Consider the following 21,258-nt stretch of genomic DNA (forward strand, 5'->3'; position numbering starts at 1 on the left):
CTTCACGGCCCTTTCTTTCATCTTTAACATGCCCAAGAGCTAGAGTGATAGCAAGTATAGGCCCTGATGTTCCACAACACCTCCAATTTGAAATACTTTTATTTTCAAGTAAGAACCTCACCACGACTCTACTGGCTTCATAAAACAGCACTGTCCCATTTTACAGGAGAGGAAACGGAGAGCAGCAAGCAAAACGGCCTGAACTTCGACACTGCTGGAAGGTGACATGAGAACTTGCACAATCCGTGCCTCCCAGACCAGGCTCCTGCTCAGAATGCCATTGGATGGGTTGCCTAAAAACCCCCCAGAGTGTTTCAGTGAAAGAAAGTATCCGGGCTTCAGATTTTCTGTGGTGATGGTGTAAATCTCACTTCTGAGAAAAACTTATGCAGTCCCTTTCATGCTTCTGGTTTTGGTGCCCCTTGGCTGTGCAGATCTCTAAAAGCTTTTGAATAGACTAATAAACACGGAATTGTTCTGAACATCTGTAAGCAAAATACGAAAAGATATTACCCAGTGAATGAACATCCTGGGTTTTCTCGCCAGAAATGGGGTTATTTGTGTATTAGGCGAATGCACTGAAATTAACCCAGAATGCTTACCCATTGCAGAATGTCTTTTCATATTTTCATCTGTGTAGTCGTTATTATAAAATGTAAGAATAATTCTCTATCAGGGTATTCAGAACTCTGAATAGCTCAATTACTTCTAAAATCAATGTAGTAAAGCAAAATCGTGCCAGTTAATCAGTTGGTTTGCATAACAAATGTTTGGAGGAGTTGGTGTGTTTTGTGTGTGAGGACACACATGCATGTGTGTGTAAAGAGAAATCCAGGGTCAGCTCAACACTTTAAAACAAACGTGAAAGATCAAGCTTCCATTGACTATGGAGAAAGAATTCTGGAAAACGGGTACTATTTAATTCATTCAAGAAAGGGTACAGTAAGTCTAGGCTCCTGGAGGTTACGCCATCCCAGGTGTATGCTAGGCATACACTGAGATTTTAAGGAACACCTGAGGGGCGCCTGGGTGGTGTCTGCCTTCAGCTCAGGTCATGAACCCAGGGTCCTGGGATCGAGTCCCGCATTGGGCTCCCTGCTCAGTGGGGAGCCTGCTTCTCCCTCTGCCTGCAGCAGCCCCGCTTGTGCTCTTTCTCTCTCCCTCTCACAAATAAATAATTAAATCTTTTTAAAAAAACAAAGGAACTCCAAATGAATGCATAAATCCTTGGAGATCATTTTAGGATTAGAATGGTGGTCACTAAGACTTAGATTACTTCTCAGCCATGATCAGAGTCAGATCTGAAACACTACAAGAAATAGTAGCCAAACAGTAGCCATGAGCCACGCCACTGCACATCCACGCTGTGACTGGGTTCCCAGTGCAGGACCAGGCGGTGGGCAACTCGCAGAGGACTCCCATTCAGGCTTGGAACATCTAAGAGCTGCAAGTTTCTCAGCCTGTGGCTCTCGGTTCAGTGTTAATTGATGAATCCAAGGAAGAGAAGTTTAAGTGCCTGCTACAGGAGAAAGGTCAGTTTTAAAACAGGTTTAGATGAAATCATGGGCAGTGTGAGGGTGGGAGTCTCCAGGGAAATGCACGGAGGCAATCCCAGCCTTTGGCAAATCATTGTGGTCTGGCTTCTCTCAGCTCTGGAAGCCAAAATTCCATTTTTATCATTTAATTTGACCCAACGTTAATCCAATATGGACAGTATGACCTGTGTGGACTAAACTCACAACAAACTGAGATATACATCTCTGAATGGCATTTAATTGAATTTAAAATGAGAATTAGAACTGTCTGGCTGACCAACCTGGTCTCATTGCATTTTCTTTCTGTAAATAATCTCCCCAGGAGGATAAAAAAATGAGAAGTTTCTCCAGAGTGTGGATCAGAAGAAGAGGAGTTACTGATAAAACTTAAAAGCATCAGGGTGTCAGGGTCTGGGAGTCTGTCCAGAAATCAAACCATACAAAGTAATCCAGAGGGCGCAAGAAGGACTTCCCCTTTCCCAGGCTGGCCTGGCTGACCAGCCCCCCTACCGAGGACCCTCTTTTTTCTTTCCGTTTTGCATATGGCAGGGAATTCCATTGGGTTACTCTGAGATCTTACAGACCTGGAAGCCACAGTCTTCTAAGCGACTGCCTATCTCCTCTGAGGCATTGCAGGCTTGTTTTATACATCATTCCCAAAGAGCCACTTAATCGCCTCGAGGAACTGTTGGCCCCTTGTATCTTCTCCAGATGTCGGGCTCAAGCACCACACAGATCACCTGGCATGTAACCCACCTATTAGTGGAGCCATTCATGAACATTCCACTTACATGTCAGACTCAACTCTGTCCATGTGTCACCATCATGGGATCACCTCTTCTCCTGGCTCTTACTAGAAGCCATAAACTTTTCTGTGTGCCTAACTGCACCTCCAGCTTGGGTCTCCGAACCACAGGAACATCAATAGTGACAAACAAATATCATCCAGACATTAATATGCGTCCTACCTGGATACACACCTGCTTTTACACTCACATACACACTCGCTCACTTGCTCACCCCACCCCAAGATGGTGCATACCCACTAGCATGCAGGCACGACAAACCGCAGCCAATGTTTCTGGTCCTAGGGCTGCCATGGAGATCCATGCAATCACCAGTCTGTGGGCCAAGACAATGCTGTGGCAGCTCTGCCATTAGTCATCATGTGATAGGTTGGTGGGGGGTTAGCGCTAGCCCCTTGGATTTTCCCCGCTCCGAGTGCTATTCCTGGAATTCTGGCACCTGCCTCAAGGAACCAAATGATACCTTAGGTTCAAGTGTACTTGCTGTACGAGAAGGAATTTGGCAGACAGTTCAGGTCCTAGGCTTTGTTTCCTGAATGAATGAATGAGTGAATGAATACCTTTACAAAAGACTGTTGTGACCAAAGCTTTACAAACTTAATTACAAACACAAGAGCAATTTTGAAATTAATCTAAATACTGGAGCACAGACTAGTATTTCTCTATGAAACTTCAGCAATTATTACTCAATTTAGTGAAGACTTGGTTTTTCTTTCTTGCAAGTCAGACCTCTCCAGGGCTGACTTATTCAATACAGCTTTGAGCACCCGAGGCTTCAGCAGGGAAGCCCTCCCAGTATAACCTGCTTTCTGTCTCCCCCATCCTCTCCTTGGTCAAAAAATCTTTAATTAGCTGGTTACCCTAATTACTCTAGCTGGGGACCTTGTTTGTTCTCCTTCCCTGCTATTCCCAGGGATCTGAAGGCTCTACCACTTCTGTGCCAGAGGGTCCTTTCTATCACAGTTTCTCTCTGTCTTTTTGGTTTTTTCTTTCATGATCAGAACAACAACAACAAAAAAAGCCTGGGGAAAGAAATCATCTCTCCTTCTGTGTCTGGTTAAGACCCCATAACCATCATTTCCCAATCAGGAACAAGTTTCCATGACAACCGTGCTTCCCAATGCCACCACTAACTTAGCAGGTAGTGTTCTTTACCAACCTCCATGGTTTCTGTACAAGACTCTAAGAAACTGGCTGTTTGCATGAACTGTATCTTAAAAGAGTTTTGTCCTCTTTTGTCCTTCGAAACATCAGAAAGACCAAAAAAAAAAAAAATTGTTTGGTATTTTCTTTACTTGTAATCATTAAAAAAAGCACACCAATTTTTTAAGAGTATAGTGGAAGGATGGACATGAAAGAGAGTGTGGGACTCGGTGGAAGGAAGTATGAATGGACGGATCACTGGGATATGACAGTTGGGTGACAGATGCCATGATCAGTGTAATAAACTTGATGCTGAGAGCTGATGAGATTGGAATTCCTGCTATATGTGACCTTGAAAGTTCCTCTTCCTCTCTAAGCCTCAACACTCCCTCTGTAAAATACAGAAACTGAGACATTTCATAGAATTCTTTGGAAGATTAGATGGAAAAAAAGCGAAGAGGCAAAAAGTGCTTCTTACAGTGTCTGGCACGTAGTAGGAGTTCAACAAAGGGATAATTAGCATGCTGTTCTTATTAACATAAAGAGTTGAATCGGAACAAGTCTTAACAAACAAGCAACCAAGTATTCTAATTGATTATTAACATTTTGTTGGTGGAGAATAACAGTACAAGCAGTAGATATTTGGAGGTTTTCTTAGCAACCTTTTCTCTTGGGCTATTAAGTCATGTCTGCAATTACGGGAAGGAATCTATTAATTTCCATTCCTGAGACTTAAGAGGATACACCTGGGCAATCTCCAGGGTTCATGTGCATCTATTTATAACTCCGCATAAGTATTTGTTTAATTCTGAAACAGATGCAAAGAAAAAACTCGGATTAACCATTAAAGTATTTGTTCTATATTCCACATTCTCAACACCAATGAGTATATTTCAGTTCTTCTGTAAGGCAAGGAAAACAACAGTACGTATGTTTTTGTGATACTTTCAATATTACACAGCTCAAATTTCATTTCACAATCAGAATTCATATTGTAGCAAACAAACCAACATGTTCCTTATTGTACAAACGCCCATACTCCCAACTCCTCCCCCGGCTGCATTCACCGTGCCCTCAGGGAGCTGAGAGGGCCTTCCACAAGTAACACCAATTCAACCTTTCATTTTTAAAAATAAAACTATTTTTAAAAATAAAACTATTTTTAAAAATAAAACTATTTGTGTATTTTTAAAATCCCATTTTTGTCACCATGCTTATGAAGAACTCCTAAGAGGGGCGCCTGGGTAGCTCAGTCAGTTAAACATACAACTCTTGATTTTGGCTCAGGTCATGATCTCAGGGTCGTGAGATCAAGCTCTGCACTGGACTCCATGCTCGGCAGGGAGTCTGCTCGAGATTCTCTTTCCCTCTCCCTCTATCCCTCCTTACTTATGCTCACTGGCATGCTCTCTCTCTAAAATAAATAAATTAAAAAAATAAATAAATAAAATAAAAAAATAAAAAATATATTAAAAAATTTAAAAATATATAAAAAAATAAAAAATAAAAATAAATAAAAATAAAATAAATAAATAAATTGAAAAAAAAGAAAGAACTCAAGATACTGAATGAAATATTTTTTAAATGTGTTTTACAGTCCGGATGTTACTCCATTAAAAATAAAACTATCCTATGATTGGGCAATCTCTCTTCTGGGTATAGATCCTAATGAAATGAAATCAGTAACTCAAAGACAAAACTACGATCCCATGTCCACCTCAGCATTATCCACAATAGCGATGGCCTGGAAGCAACCAAAGTGTCCACTGGCAGAAGAATGGATAAAGCTATTGTGATATGTATATATAATACAATATTATTCAGTCTTACACATGAAGACAATTATGCCACTTGCAACAATTTAGGTGAAGCTGGAAGAAATTATTCTATGTGAAATTAATCCAGACACAGAAAAAATATATACTATGTATACTGCATGTCTTTACTTATATGTAGAATCTGAAAAAAAATTATACTCCTAGAAGCAGAGAGTAGAATGGTGGTTACCAAGGGCAGGAGTAGAATGAAGCAGGGCAATGTTGGTCAAAGGGTACAGAGTGTCTGTTTTGGAGGATGAATCAGTTCTAGAGAGCTAATGTACAGCACGGTGATGGTAGTTAATGATACTGTATTGTTTCACTTGAAATCTGCTAAGAAGGTAGATCACAGGCGCTCCTGCCACAAAAATAAAAGTATGTGAGGAGATGGGTAATTTAATTAGCTTGACTATTAGTAATCATTTCACTCTATATATCAAAACATCATGTCATACACCTTCAATATATACCATTCTTATTTGAAAAATGAAAAAAAAAGATATTTAAAAGAGAAAAAAACTGTGTTTTAAGTGCTACATGAGCTGGCAGAGAAATAAAGGAAATCCTTGAAAGCTAGAACAAAAAACAGATTCGGAACGGTTGTCTGGTATCTGAGCTAGAATTTGCCATGGGGGCATCTGCCTATCCTGGTAGCCAAATATTTTTCTGTAAAGGGCTAACTCATAAATGTTTTAGGTTTTGCAGGACATACCATCTCTGTTATATCCACTCAACTGTGCCATTGTGCCATGGAAACCTTCACAGATAATATATAAACAAATGGGGTGGCTGGGTTTCTGTAAGACTTTATTTACATAACCTGGCAGTGGCAGAATTTAGCCTGCAAACCAGTTTGCCAATCCCTTCATTATAAATTAGATTTGAATGTCTTACCCAGAGAAAAATAATTAGAGTGTGTGATGTTTTTTCCATATGGTAGACTACTGCAGTCTTCACACCCCTCTGTATACCTGCCTTTGCCGGATCCCTCCGCATTGACTCTGGGCTAGACCATGTGACTTGCTTTGGCCAGTGGGACACTATTAAAAGTGATATAAACAGAAACTTGCAAAGTGCTAGCAGAATGGGGCTTATCCTCTCTTGCTGCTCTTGGGATCTCTGCACCCACCACCATGTGAATTTGCCCAGGCCAGTATGTTGAAGACACGGTCCATCATTCCCCCTACCCCAGCCAGCAAAGAAGGATAGCCAGCACCAAATGCAGACCTATGAGTGAAGCCATCCTAGACCAGCTAGTCCCCAAGCAGCCTACTAGTTGATTGGAGTCACATGTGTGAGCCCAGATGAGACCAGCAAAAGAACCACCAAAATGAGAGCCACCCAAACTACTGACCTACATAATCATAAGCTAATAGGTGATTGCTTTAGAATTGAGTTTTGCAAGTGATTATTTTGCAACAAAAGCTGAATGGTACATTCCATAGGAAATCTATTGTCTTCTAAAAATATAAAGTGAGAGGGGCACCTGGGTGGCTCAGTGGGTTGAGTGTCTGACTCTTGGTTTTGGCTCAGGCCTGAGATCAAGACCCACATCAGGGTCTGCGTCTCAGCAGGCAATCTGCTTGAGATTCTCTCCCTCTCCCTTTGCCCCTCCCCCTGCTTGTACGTGCACACACTCTCTCTAAAATAAATAAATCTTAGAAAATAAAATAAAAACATAAAGTGAGAGATCAACAAGTATATTTATAGAAATGGGAAAGAAAAGACTGAGGAAACACAAAAATTTATACTTGCATTTTAAAGATTCTGTCACCTGCCAGCAGAGACAAACCCTTTGTTGCTCATTATAATAGAAGTTGGAGCAAATTCTTCCTACCTGAACAGACTTCTTTATAAGTAGGATTGGTGGTGTAGCCTCCTGCGTAACCAACTTGAGTCGAATATACTCCTTTCATGGTCCAAAATTTCCTCTCAGCTCCCCAGAAACAGCCCATTCCTAAGAAAAACATAAGACACTGTTTAGTCCTTTGTCAAAAACGGAGAACCACTGCATATTAGAAGCAGATACGTTATTCATGTCTTTGGTAATCAAAAATAAGTAAGATTTTATCCTTTAAAGAAAGACAGTTTCATGGTGGCAACCTAAGTGTCCATCAGTAGATGATGGATAAGGAAATGTCTTATATACACACACACAGACACACAAATGCACATGCACACATCCATTGGAATATCATGCAACCACAAAAAAGGATGAGATCATGCCATTTGAGACAAAATGAATGTATCTGGAGGGTATTATGCTAAGGGAAATAAATCAGACTCAGAAAGACTAACACAATATGATTTCACTCATTAGTGAAATTTAAAAAAAACTAGTAACAAGAAATGAACAAGGAACAAAAAACAGAATCAGACCTACAAATATAGAAAACTGATGGTTGCCCAGGGCGGGGGTGAGGGAGGAGAGGTTGGGGAATGGGCAAAATAGGTGAAAGGGAGAAAGAGATACAGGCTTCCAGATATGGAATGAATAAGTCACAGGAGTAAAAGGCACAGCATAAGGAATATAGTCAATGATATTGTAATAGCATTGTATCCGAACAGATGGTAGCTACACTTACGGTGAACATAGCATAATGCATAAACTTGTTGAACCACTAAGTTGTACACCTAAGACTAATGTAACATTGTGTGTCAACTTACTGAAATTAAAAAGAAACATGTTAGAAATAAAGAAGAAAAAAAATCAATTAACTAATTTAGAAGAATTTTTAACATCTAAAAATAATTTTATTTGAGGCTATTTGCATAGAATATCTCTTTGCTTAATTGTGCAAAAACTTAGAAAGCCTCAAGTTTTAATGAAGTTAGTAAAGTATACCTTTCCAAATAACATAGTAAAAAAATAACTGCATTTGATGAATGATTTCAACACTTAATTCATTATGAACTTGTTAAAATATAATAATTGCTATTAGTAGCATAAATTTATTTAATGATCAGCATCCTGGTCATTTTTTAAAAGATATTTATTTGTTTATTCTACAGAGAGAGGGAACACAAGCAGAGGGAGTGGAAGAGGGAGAAGCAGGCTTCCCACTGAGCGGGGAGCCTGACACAGGGCTCGATCCCAGGACCCAGGGACCGTGACCCAAGCCGAAGGCAGACGCTCAATGACTGAGCCATCCAGGCACCCCCCAGTCATGCTTTAAAAAAAAAAAAATTCTGACACAAAAAATAACACTAACTTACTGACTTACATGGGAAAACTTCCCCAAATCAACACAGATTGATGCAGTTCTCAATTAACAATTTCACATAATATGTTGAGTTTCTTCAAAAATGTTTGTCCATATAAACTTGCACGTGATAAATCACTGCTCGCCAAAGGGTGAGTTGTATTACTAAATATAATGACTGAGGAAACAGAGAAGGGGGAAGGCAGAGAAAGAGACAACGACGAAGGAACACACGAAGGAACTCACAAAAATAGCATTCCATTCAACGAGCAAACATTGTGCTCATATCAGTAATTACTGGATTCTTCTGAACACACAGTGAAAACCAAGACCTAGCTCCCAAGAATGCCCATACTTACACGCTTGGGAAAAGTAGCCTTACATCTCCCTGGGATCCAAATAAAGAACCCTCAACTTCCTACTATGAGTTTCTAAACTGTCCACAACTTCTACTCTATGACCAACTTCTAGATGTAAGCAAGATTACTGCCTTGCTCGAGTTTTATACAGCTTTAGTAAGTCATATATAATTAAGATCTTGGGAAGAACAACAGTTGGCAAATTAATATATGCCTCTTACTTCCACAATCACTGGATTTGTTAGACTCGATGACAGAACTGAAAGAAAGATTAGATGGAAGTTTACTGAAATTCTTGACACTTGTTAATAGTCTAAAATTCAGAACAGTAATAACCAAGATGCAATGTGCATCATGCTATACGTTATACAAAAATTTATTTGCTTAAATGTGAGGGGAAATAAATTGACCAAAAATAGATTAACAGTTAAAAATAAGAGCCATCTGACAAAATCCACGTAGTAAAAAAAATTACTGTTGTGATAACAAAGCAACATGGAAATATGTATATGATTATATCATAATTAACTAAAGCTAAATTTAAAAGGAAAAAAACACAAGTATATGCATGTTCTTATTATAACTATGAAAAAAATACCTATACTGAAATAGATGAGAAGAAAATATACAAAATTATAACCATGACTGTTTTATAGTGCTGAGAATACAGGATTTTTTTTTTCATTTTCCAAGTGATTCTGTAATAGATTCATATTACTTTAAAAAATGAAATATATATACTTTTTCAAAAAAATTCAAAGAAAAACATAACCATATGAATTGTTTGAATTAGAACTGCAAGATACCATTCTTCCCATTTACAAGTGAGTTGTTTGCTGCTAGTGAATATAGATAAATATTTACTGAGTATAAGAATGGGTTATCCTCAAATCTCTGGAACAAGAATTCGCTATTAATTTTACTTGGTTGCATTTCTGGGATCAGGGAATTGTATCAGTCAAGGTTTTCCAGAGAAACAGACCGATAGGATTAGTTGCTATTGTTGTAAAGGCTGAGAAGTCCATGATGTACAGTCTGCAAGCCAGAGACCCAGGAAAGCTGGTACTATGAGCCCGGGCCAAACACAAAGGCCTGAGAATGAGGGGAGTCAGTGATGTAAGTCCTCATCCAGCAGCACTGATGTACAAGGCCGGGAGAAGATGGATGTCCCAGCTCAAACAAAGAGTAAATTCACCCTTCTTCTGGCATTTTATTCCATCTGGACCCCTGACAGACTGGAGGATTCCCGCCCCCACATTGGTGAGGGTGATCTTCTTTCCTCAATCTACCAATTCAAATGCTGATCTCTTCCCAAAACATCCTCACAGACACAACCAGAAATGGCTATCTGGGCAACCCTCAGCCATGTCAAGTTGGCACGTAAAATGAATCGCTACAAGAATGATGACAGCAAATATCTGGAGAAGGATGTAAGTAAAAAGTGTGGTGGGCAGCATTACTAAGCATAAAAGGCCACAAACGCACCCAGGAGTTGTGCAGTGTGATAAGCTGAAGGCACTCCAGCCCCTGAAGTTCAGAATTCTGTGAGGTTCACTCAGTAAAATACTGCTGGGGACGCCTGGGTGGCTCAGTCAGTTAGGTGGCTGCCTTCAGCTCAGGTCATGATACCAGGGTTCTGGGATCAAGTCCTGCATCAGGCTCCTTGCTCAGCAGGAAGCGTGCTTCTCCCTCTGCCTGTCACTCCCCCTGCTTGTGCATGTTATCTCTCTCTGACAAATAAATAAAATCTTAAAAAAATAAAATAATAACATAAAATAAAATAAAGTACTTCTTTCCTACACAATGGCTAACATTGATGGTACCAAAGGGTATTTCAAACTTTCAGCATTCTATGCACAAGGTACATGATGGGCCATTTTAGCAGCCAGCCTAACCTGACCATTGTCTACAGTCTCACCCTGATGGTCCTAGACTTTTTATCTTCACTATATCCTCATGCTATATAGAGTTAATAACACTTAATATGGATCTTGGCCAAACCAAACTAAATATTTGCTGCAAGTTATTTAATCCCCTTTTGATGTTTAATAGAGATCAAGAAAAGACCCCTGTTAGATGGAGGATGACCCCATTCCAGCTGGGCACAGGCTTCTGGGAGGAGGGTCATGTGTGGCTGAAGTAATGCCTTGGGGACCTGGTGTGTAATCAATGTCAAAATACCTGGAGAGGTACTTAACTTGGAATAAGTGTTGTTATAGGAATAAAACTCCTTGAAGCAATCAGATGTTTCATCTAGTGGCTTCCAGTATAACCTAAGCATTCTATTATTTGATTTTGAGAGTGTGTGCATATGTGTGTGTGTGTGTGTGCTTAAACAAAAAAAAACAAGTTTATGACAGAATTTCTCAGAACTTACAATAATCTAGTAAAAAACATAAATATCATATATATATATATATACATATATATGATACAGTATGCATTATTATTTTTAAGATATTTCATATTTGGGGGGACACCTGGGAGGCTCAGTTGGTTGACTGTCTGACTCTTGATTTTGGCTCAGGTCATGATCTCAGGGTCATGAGATCTCAGGGTCATGAGATCGAGCAGCGTGTGGAGCCGACTTGGGATTCTCTCTCTCCCTCTCCCTCTGTCCCCCTACCAGCATGAACATACTCTCCCTCTAAAAAAATTAAATTAATTAATATTTTATATTTTAACTGTTTATTATAAAGTAAAACACAGATACAGAAAAGCCACACAGAACAGATGCATACCTCAAGGCATTATTATTAGGCAAACATCCTTATAACTACCAGCCAGGTCAAGAACTGGAAGTTTTCCATCCCCCTCAGAACTCCGTCCTTGTATCACACCCCAAACACAACTCCCTTCCTCCCCTAAAAGGAACCACTCTCTGACCATTACAGTAGTCACTTCCTTCTGCTTCTTTATATGTTTATCACTCAAGGTGTCCGTCTTGATACTATTGTCTGATTGTGCTCATTTTTTAAAAATTTGATTTAGCCTTAAGCTCTTTTCATCAACAGGTTCCCTCTCCATTCTCTTCTTCTGATTTATCCACTGAAGAAAACAAGACCCACTGACCTGCAGAGCTTCCCACAATGTAGATTTTGCCAATGGCACCCTCATGGCACAATTCAACTTGTTCCTCTACTCTCAGTATTTCCTGCAAATCTGCGGGATCCAGAACCTTGAACGGAGTCAGATTTCACCCTTTGGCAAAACTATAGGTGAAACTATGTTCTTTTTTATGTAACTTTTAAAATTTTTTCCCAGTTTTATTGAGATATAATTGACCTATGACATTGTGTAAGTTTAAGGTATACAACATAATTTGGCATATATAAATACATATATATACATATATACATAAATATAACACAAATAATTACAACAATAAGTTTAGTTAACACATCCATCATCTCACATAATTACAATTTATTTTCTGTAATAAGAACATTTAAGATTAGCAACTTTCAAGTATATGATATTATTAACTATAGTAATCATAATGAATATTAGATCCCCAGAACTTATTCATCTTATAACCAGAAGTTTGTACCCTTTGACCAACATCAACCCATTACTCCCACCTTCCCAACCCCCAGAAACCACCACTCTACTCTCCTTTCTATAAATCTGGCTTTTTTATCTTTAAGATTCCAATATAAGTTAGATCAGATGGCATTTGTCTTTCTCAGTCTGACCTATTTCACTTAGCATAATGCCCTCAAGGTCTATCCCTGTTGTTATAAATGACAGGATTTCCTTTTTTTTTTTATGGCCAAATAGTATTCCACTGTATATAGACCATTAGCTTCCTTAACTAATCTGTAAAAGAACACTAAGTTTATTTCCCATGTCTTGGTTACTATGAATAATGCTAGAATGAACATGGGGGTGTAAACATCTCTCCAAGATAGTGATTTCACTTCCTTTAGATATATATCCAAAATTTTTGAAAAACCTCCATACTATTTTCCATAATGGCTGTGCCACTTCACATTCCTATCAACAGTACACTGGGGTTCCCTTTCCTCCACATCCTAGCCAACACCCGTCTTTTTGTCTTTTTGGTAACAGCCATTTCAACGGGTATGAGGAAATACCTAACTGTACTTTTGATTTGCATTTCCCTGGTCACTAATGATGTTGACTGTTTTTTCATATACCTGTTGGCCATTTGTATGCCTTCTTAGGAAAAATGTCTTTATTCTCAATCATATTATTTGGTGGTTTTTTGGTATGGAGTTGTAGGAGCTCCTTAATATATTTTGGATATGAACCCTTTTATCTGATATATGGTGCGCACCTTTCAATAGCTCAGCTGGTAGAGCGGAGGACTGTATCTGATATATGGTTTGCAAATATTTTCTCTATTCCATTGCCTCTTCATTCTGCTATTTCTGTTGCTGCAAAGGCTTCTTATTTTGATGTAATCCCACATATTTTATTTTTTGTTGTTTGTGTTGTTTGTGTCATAAGCAAAATATCACTGTTAACACCAATGTCAAGGAGCTTTTTCTCTGTTTCCTTCCAACAGTTTTATGATTTTAGGTCTCATGCTCAAGTCTTCAATCCATTTCAAGTTCTTTTCTGTGAGTGGTATAAGGGTCCAGTTTCATTCGTCTTCATGCAAATATCCACTTTTCTCAACATCTTTCTAAAAGACTATCTTTTCCCCATTGAGTATTCTTAGCTCAATTATTAATTATTAGTTAACTATATATGTTGAGTTTATTTCTGGGCTCTCTATACTATTCCATTGGTCTATGTGTCTGTTTTTATGGCAGTACTCTACCATTTTGGTTACCATAGCTTTGTAGTATAATTTGAAATCATAAAGTGTGATGCTTAGAGCTTTCTTCTTCTTTCTTAGAATTGCTTTGGCTATTTTTTTGTAGTTCCATATAAATGTTTTGTATTGTTTTCCTATTTCTGTGAAAAATACCACTGGAATTTTGATATTAGGTTTGATATGGGAATTCATTAAATCTATAGATGGTATGGACATTGGGGAAGGTATGTGCTATGGTGAATGCTGTAAAGTGTGTAAACCTGGAGATTCACAGACCTGTACCCCTGGGATAATAATACATTATATGTTAATAAAAAAAATTAATTTTTTTTAAAAAGGGGAAAAAATAAATCTATAGATGACTCTGGGGAATATGGACATCTTAACAATATTCTTTTTTTAAATATTAATTCTTCCAGTTCATGAACATGGAGTATCTTTCCATTTCTTTTTGCCTTCATCAATTTCTTTCATAAATATCTTATAGTTTTTGGTGCACAGATTACTCCACTTCCTCAGGTAAATTTATTCCTAACTATTTTATTGGTTTTGATGTCATTGTGAATGGGATTATTTTCTTCACTTCTCTTTCAGATATTTCAGTGTTAGTGGATAGAAATGCAACTGAATTTGGGATGTTGATTTTGTATTCTGACATTTTACTGAATTCATTGATTAGTTCTAACAGTTTATTTTGTTTTTCTGGTGAAGTTTTTAGAGTTTATTCCATATAAGGTAATGCCATCTTCAGACAGAGAAAATTTTACTTCTTCCTTTCTGATAGGATGCCTTTTATTTCTTTTTCTTACCTAATTATTCTGGCTAAAACTTCCAACACTGTGTTAAATAGGACTTTTGAGAGTGAGCACCCTGGTCTTGTTTCTGATCTGAGCAGAAAAGTTTTCAGCTTTTTGACAATTATGATGCTAGCTGTGAGTCTGTCATATACAGCCTTTATTATGTTGAGATATGTTCCCTCTATTATCTTCTTAAATTTGTTGAGAGCATTTGCCATGAAAGGGTATTGAATTTTGGCAAGAAATTTTTCTGCATCTTAGAGTCATATGATTTTAACCTTCATTAATGTACCCATAAATGTATCACATTTATTATTTTATATATGGTGACCCATTCTTGCATCCCAGGGATAAATCCCACTTGATAATAGGGCATGATCCTTTTAATGTGTTTTTGAGTTTTGGCTTGCTAATATCTTGTTGAGAATTTTTGCACTTATATTCATCAAGGATGTGAGCCTGTAGTTTTCTTGTAGCATCCTTATCTGGCTTCAGTATCAGAGTAATGCTGTCCTCATAAAATGAGTTTTAGAGCATTCCTTCCTCTTCAGTTTTTCAGAAGAATTTGAGAAGGATCAGCATTAAGTCTTCTTGAATGTTTGGTAAAATTCACCAGTGAAGCCACATGGTCCTGGGCTTTTTCCGTTGGAAGATTTTTCATTATTGCCTCAACCTCCTTAGTCCCCTTGGTTTTTTCAGGTTTTCTATTTCTTCGTGATTCAGTCTTGGTAGCCTATATGTTTCTAGGAATATATGCATTTCTTCTGTTATCTAATTTGTTGTCATATAATTTTGCATATTAGTTTCCTATGATAATAACTTACTTTATATCACATTCAAACACTCTGCACTTTATTTCTCCTTCCCTGACCTTTTATGCACTCACTTTATTGATCTCAGTTTTTATATTGTGTACCTGTTAATAAACTATTATAGTTATATTCTCATTATTTTTTAACTTATATACTAGAGTTAAAGTAATTTGCATACCTCCATTACAGTATTAGATTCTGCATTTGACTACATATTTACTTTATCAGTCAGTTTTATATTTTCATATGTTTTCATGTTGTTATTTAGTGTCCCTTCATTTCATTTAAAGAATTCCCTTTAGCATTTCTTGCAAGACAAATCTAATAGTAGTGAACTCCCTTAGCTTTTGTTTGTTTGGAAATACCTTTATTTTTTCTTCATTTCTGAAGGACAGTATTGTTTGGTATGATATTCTTGGTTGACAGTTCTTTTCTCTTTCAGCACTTTGAATATATCACCCCACTGCCTATTGGTCTGCAGGAAAATCCACTGATAACCTAATGGGGCCTCCCTTGTATATAATGAGTCATTTTTCTCTTGCAGCTTTCAAAATTCTCTCCTTGTCTTTGAATTTTAACATTTTAATTATAATGTGTCTCAGAGTAATCTTCCTTGGGTTGATCCTGCTTGCCACCCTTTGAGTTTCCTATACATGGATGTCCATGTCTTTCCCAAGATTTGGGAAGTTTTCAGCAATTAATTCTTTAAATAATCTTTCTGGACCTTTCTCTGTTTCTTATTCTGAGACTTCCATGATACAAATTGTAATTCACTTGAGTGCATCTCATAATTCACATAGGCTTTCTTCACTCTTTTTCCTTTTTGTTCCTCTAGCTGGCTAATTCCAAATGATCTTTGAGTTTGCTGATTCTTTCTTCTTCATGAATAAATCTGTTACTGAAGCTTTCTACTGAATTTTCCAGTTCTGTCACTGTATTCTTCACCAGGATTTCTGGTTAGTTCTTTTTAATGGCTTTATTTCTTTATTAAACTTCTCATTTTGTTCCTGTATTGTTTTCCTGAATTCATTTAGTTTCCTATCTATGTTCCCTTGCATTTCATCTAATTTCTTTATGATGATTATTTTGATTCTTTGTCAGGCAAATTATAGATCTCCATTTGCAGTCAGAGATTTATTAGTTTCCTCTGGTGGTGTCACATTTGCCTGATTTTTCATAATTCACAGAGCCTTGTATCGGTGTCTGCATTTAAAGTAGTACACCCTTTTTCCAGTCTCTACAGACTGGTTTCTTGTTCTTTGATCATAAAGCACCTAATATCTAGTTGCCTCTTATTTTGTAATATTAGTAACCATTGATACTTAATGCTTAGATATGCTAATTCCCTGAGAGTTGCAAAATGGTGATCTTCTAATTCTATCACTTCTTTTACATTTATTAGTTGAAAAAATCTTAATAATGAGAAGCTTCTTCTCAACTACTTTTTGTTATTCAGTGGTTCAGTTCATAAAAGAAAGGGAAAATAAATATTTGATTATATCTATTTACTTAGCGGTCTTTAAGATGATGAATTTGCCCACTCCAAGGTTGACCAATTTGTTTTTATTTTTATTTTTTTTTATTAAATTTAAAAAGTAAAAATTTTATTAGAAATATCTGGGCCTATTTTTTCCCCTATTTTTATTTTTATTTATTTATTTTTTAATTTTATTTTTTATAAACATATATTTTTATCCCCAGGGGTACAGGTCTGTGAATCGCCAGGTTTGCACACTTCACAGCACTCACCATAGCACATACCCTCCCCAATATCCATAACCCCACCCCCCTCTCCCAACCCCCCTCCCCCCATCAACCCTCAGTTTGTTTTGTGAGATTAAGAGTCACTTATGGTTTGTCTCCCTCCCAATCCCATCTTGTTACATTTATTCTTCTCCTACCCCCTTAACCCCCATGTTGCATCTCCTCTCCCTCACATAAGGGAGATCATATGATAGTTGTCTTTCTCCGATTGACTTATTTCGCTAAGCATGATACCCTCTAGTTCCATCCATGTTGTCGCAAATGGCAAGATTTCATTTCTTTTGATGGCTGCATAGTATTCCATTGTGTATATATACCACATCTTCTTTATCCATTCGTCTGTTGATGGACATCTAGGTTCTTTCCATAGTTTGGCTATTGTAGACATTGCTGCTATAAACATTCGGGTGCACGTGCCCCTTCGGATCACTACGTTTGTATCTTTAGGGTAAATACCCAGCAGTGCAATTGCTGGGTCATAGGGTAGTTCTATTTTCAACATTTTGAGGAACCTCCATGCTGTTTTCCAGAGTGGTTGCACCGGCTTGCATTCCCACCAACAGTGTAGGAGGGTTCCCCTTTCTCCGCATCCTCGCCAGCATCTGTCATTTCCTGACGTTAATTTTAGCCATTCTGACTGGTGTGAGGTGATATCTCATGGTGGTTTTGATTTGTATTTCCCTGATGCCGAGTGATATGGAGCACTTTTTCATGAGTCTGTTGGCCATCTGGATGTCTTCTTTGCAGAAATGTCTGTTCATGTCCTCTGCCCATTTCTTGATTGGATTATTTGTTCTTTGGGTGTTGAGTTTGCTAAGTTCTTTATAGATTTTGGACACTAGCCCTTTATCTGACTCAGCCGCAGCAACATCTTCCTAGGAACATCACCAAAGGCAAGGGAAGCAAGGGCAAAAATGAACTATTGGAATTTTATCAAGATCAAAAGCTTTTGCACAGCAAAGGAAACAGTTAACAAAACCAAAAGACAACTGACAGAATGGGAGAAGATATTTGCAAATGACATATCTGACCAATTTGTTTTTAAAACAGCATTATAAACTCATTTTTTTTTAAACAAACTTGATATGTTTCACCATTCCAATCACTCCTCTCATGTAAGCTCCACTTGACATATCTTTGGCCAGAAAGAGCCTCTTCAAATTGCTTCCTGAGTTCCTTTGAAACATCCTTCATAGTCTCCTCTTACTTCTTTGTTATCTGGTATGACAGGATGTTCCAGGTTCATCTTGACTATTTCCTACATCATACCTGGAATCAGCCATTTCTCTAAGAAGCCTGATTTCTTTAAATGAGAAAAGGTATTTCAACATCGTGACCTGGGTACTAGTGATGCTTGCTGAGAGAGTCCAGCCATGGGACATCAAGAAACCATGTGGCTGAAATTGCCCATCCAAATCTAAGTACTGTCAGACCTACCAAATCATAAGGTCAAGAGAGTGCAGCAATAATCCATCATAAGATAGGAGTTACACACCTGGAATTATACACTAGCAGGACCACAGGGCATAAGCTGTATTAATAGGTTGCCAGACCTCTATAGCATCTACTAGGATTACACCAACACCACTCCCTCAGCTCAAACATCTATGACTGAATGGGGATTCTATACAAGCAGCTGAAGAACAAGAAAAAGACTGGATTTTTGGTTATGGATGGTTGGCTTATTGTGTACTGATGCAAATCAACAAGGCATAGTAGTTACACTGTGATCTCCCTGAGGAGTGGCCATAAAACACTACATGATGGTAAAGGAAAATTTTCCCAACTGGTGATCTTTAAGAAGTGCACCAGTTATCTACTTCATGTGTAAGGAAAAGTAGCTCAAGTTTAGAACATATGTAAATTCATAAGGAGGAGCAAATGGCTTAGCTGGCTAGTGAGAATGCAGAAACAAACAAACAAAAACCAAACAATTTTTTTTTAAAAGGCCAAAAAAAAAAAAAAAAAACCCCTGAAGGACTGCAAATAAGGAAATCTGAGGTAAAGGTATGTAGATGCACATATAGGAGCAAGTATGCAGTACGAAGGTATTTGCACCATACATTACTATTAATGCCAGGCAGAGAGCATCCAATAAGAAACAGGCACTAAATACAAAGCTGACAAAATGACCTGGCTGGTGGAGATCAGTCAATCTGTTTCACTGGCCAGGACCCAGTCCCGGCATGATGGGGACATCATTTGTACAGGAATGAAGTGGCCATTGTGACAAAGATGGAGGGCACACGTGGGCACAACAATGGACTTCCACTTACCAAATCTTACCTATTACTGCTACCACCAATGTCCAACCTGCCAGCAACAGAGAGTCTCCAAGCATGTTATATGGTACCATTTCTCAAGGGAACCAACCAAACACTAGGTGGCAGGGGGGAAACACTGGGCTCTTTCCAACACTGAAAGAGCTAGTGGTTTGTTCTCATAATAACAGACACATATTCCAAATATGGGTTTCACTTTCTCTGCCTTCAGAATCTCAGCCAGCTACTGTCTCATATAACACTGCATCAGAACAAAGAACCAGGTTTACAGTATAGAAGATGCAGCAACAAATCCATGAGATGGCCTCCATCTACCTCATGATATACCACACCACCCAGAAGCTGCTATTTTGATAGGGCACTGGAACATCCCAGAGACGCAGCTGAAACACCAGGTACTATCTTTCAGAAATCTGAGTATGTACTGAATAAAAGACCCCAAAGATATTGGGGCACCATGTCCCCCAAAAGATGAATGCATGCATTAGAAAAACAAAGTGTGAAAACAGAATTGGCTCTACTTACTATCACTCCCAATAACCACTGGGGGACATTGTACTCCTGTCTCCACAACTCTTGGCTCTGCAGAGTTAGACATCCTGGTCCCCAAAACTGTAAACTTTCATCAGGAGTCATAGCAAGAATCCACTGAATTATAGGCTGTAGCTGTTTTCTAGGTACTCTGGGTTCCTTGTGCCCAGGGACAAACAGGCAAAAAGCTTGCCACGCAGAACCAACCCACAAGCAGTAAAGGAGATCTCTGTTGGGCCACAGACTTGCAAACATTTTGGTGTTAGAAGTGATACAAATATTTGCCAATAGATGGGTTTAAAAATCATATTTCATTGTGGTTTTAACATATACTTGGGTAATTAACCAGTAAACTTGACATATTTTCATGTTGGACATTCATATTTGCTCTTTTATACATTTTGTCCACTTTTCTCTTAGGCTGTTATATTATTGCCCCTGATTTGTTGGAGTTTTTATATATACTGAGCATTAATTTTCTTGGTCAGTTTTGTTTGCAGATACCATCTTGGGTCAGATGTGCCTTTTACCTTCATTTACAATGCTTATTTTCATATGGATGTTTTAAACTTTAATTATGGCTAAATTTCCCTATCTTTTCCTTTAAAATTTGTTTTGTGTGTGTGCGTGTGTGTGTATCATGAATAAGAATTCCTTCCATACATTAAAATTATAAAGATAATATTATTTTCAGAAATTTAAAGTTTTGTTCATTTTATGTTGCTGATTCATCTTGAAATAATTTTTATGTAGGATATAAATAGGTATTCAATTTTATCCTATATAGATAATCAAGTGTCAAAAATAAGCTACTATTTATTAAACAATCCATTTTCCCCCACTTATCTCTAACGATCTCAAGCATTCCCATTTCTGAGCTATTATTTTCCATTCATTTGCCAGTTCCTACACCAATAACCTACTGTTCTTCATTAATTTATTCAACAAATGTATATGTCCATTATCTACTATGTGCAAAGAAGAGCTCTAGGAACTTAGGATACATGAGTGAACAAAACAAAGATCCTACCCTGTTATAGTGCTTATATACTAGTGGCAAAAGACAGATAACAAACAATAAATAAAATAAATAAGTGGATGACAGAGAAAGTTAAGATGTAAAGAGCTATTTTAAAAAGGAGCAGGCTCAGAGGAATCAGGAGTGCTGGGAGGATGCAATATGAAATAAGGTGTTCAGGGGGATCCTCAAAGAGGTGTCAACTTCAAAGACTTGAAGGCAGTCACCCATTCAGCAATCCAGGCCATGGGGTGTTTCAGGCAGAGGAAATAGACCCTACAAAAGCACCAAGAAGATGCCTGCTATGTTTAAGGAGCAGGAAAGAAGTCATGTGGCTTGAGTGAGTTGAGCAAGGGAAGTAGTTTAACATTAATCAATGTAAGCCAGATTGTGTGGGGCCTTGTA

The 21,258-nt window shown here is 38.0% G+C and overlaps 1 protein-coding gene across 2 annotated transcripts in view; it reads right to left on the reverse strand.

Annotated features, from left to right (window-relative positions):
* MSRA (methionine sulfoxide reductase A) overlaps nucleotides 1-21,258 on the reverse strand; it is a 437,055-nt gene that overhangs the window by 222,132 nt on the left and 193,665 nt on the right. For both annotated transcript variants that reach the window (XM_047717468.1, XM_047717467.1), the window contains one exon: nucleotides 7,139-7,258. In XM_047717468.1, coding sequence (XP_047573424.1) covers nucleotides 7,139-7,258 — 120 coding nt within the window. The remainder of the gene's footprint in view (nucleotides 1-7,138; nucleotides 7,259-21,258) is intronic.

The sequence above is a fragment of the Lutra lutra genome, chromosome 2, assembly GCF_902655055.1.
Source record: "Lutra lutra chromosome 2, mLutLut1.2, whole genome shotgun sequence".
Lineage (NCBI taxonomy): Eukaryota > Metazoa > Chordata > Mammalia > Carnivora > Mustelidae > Lutra > Lutra lutra.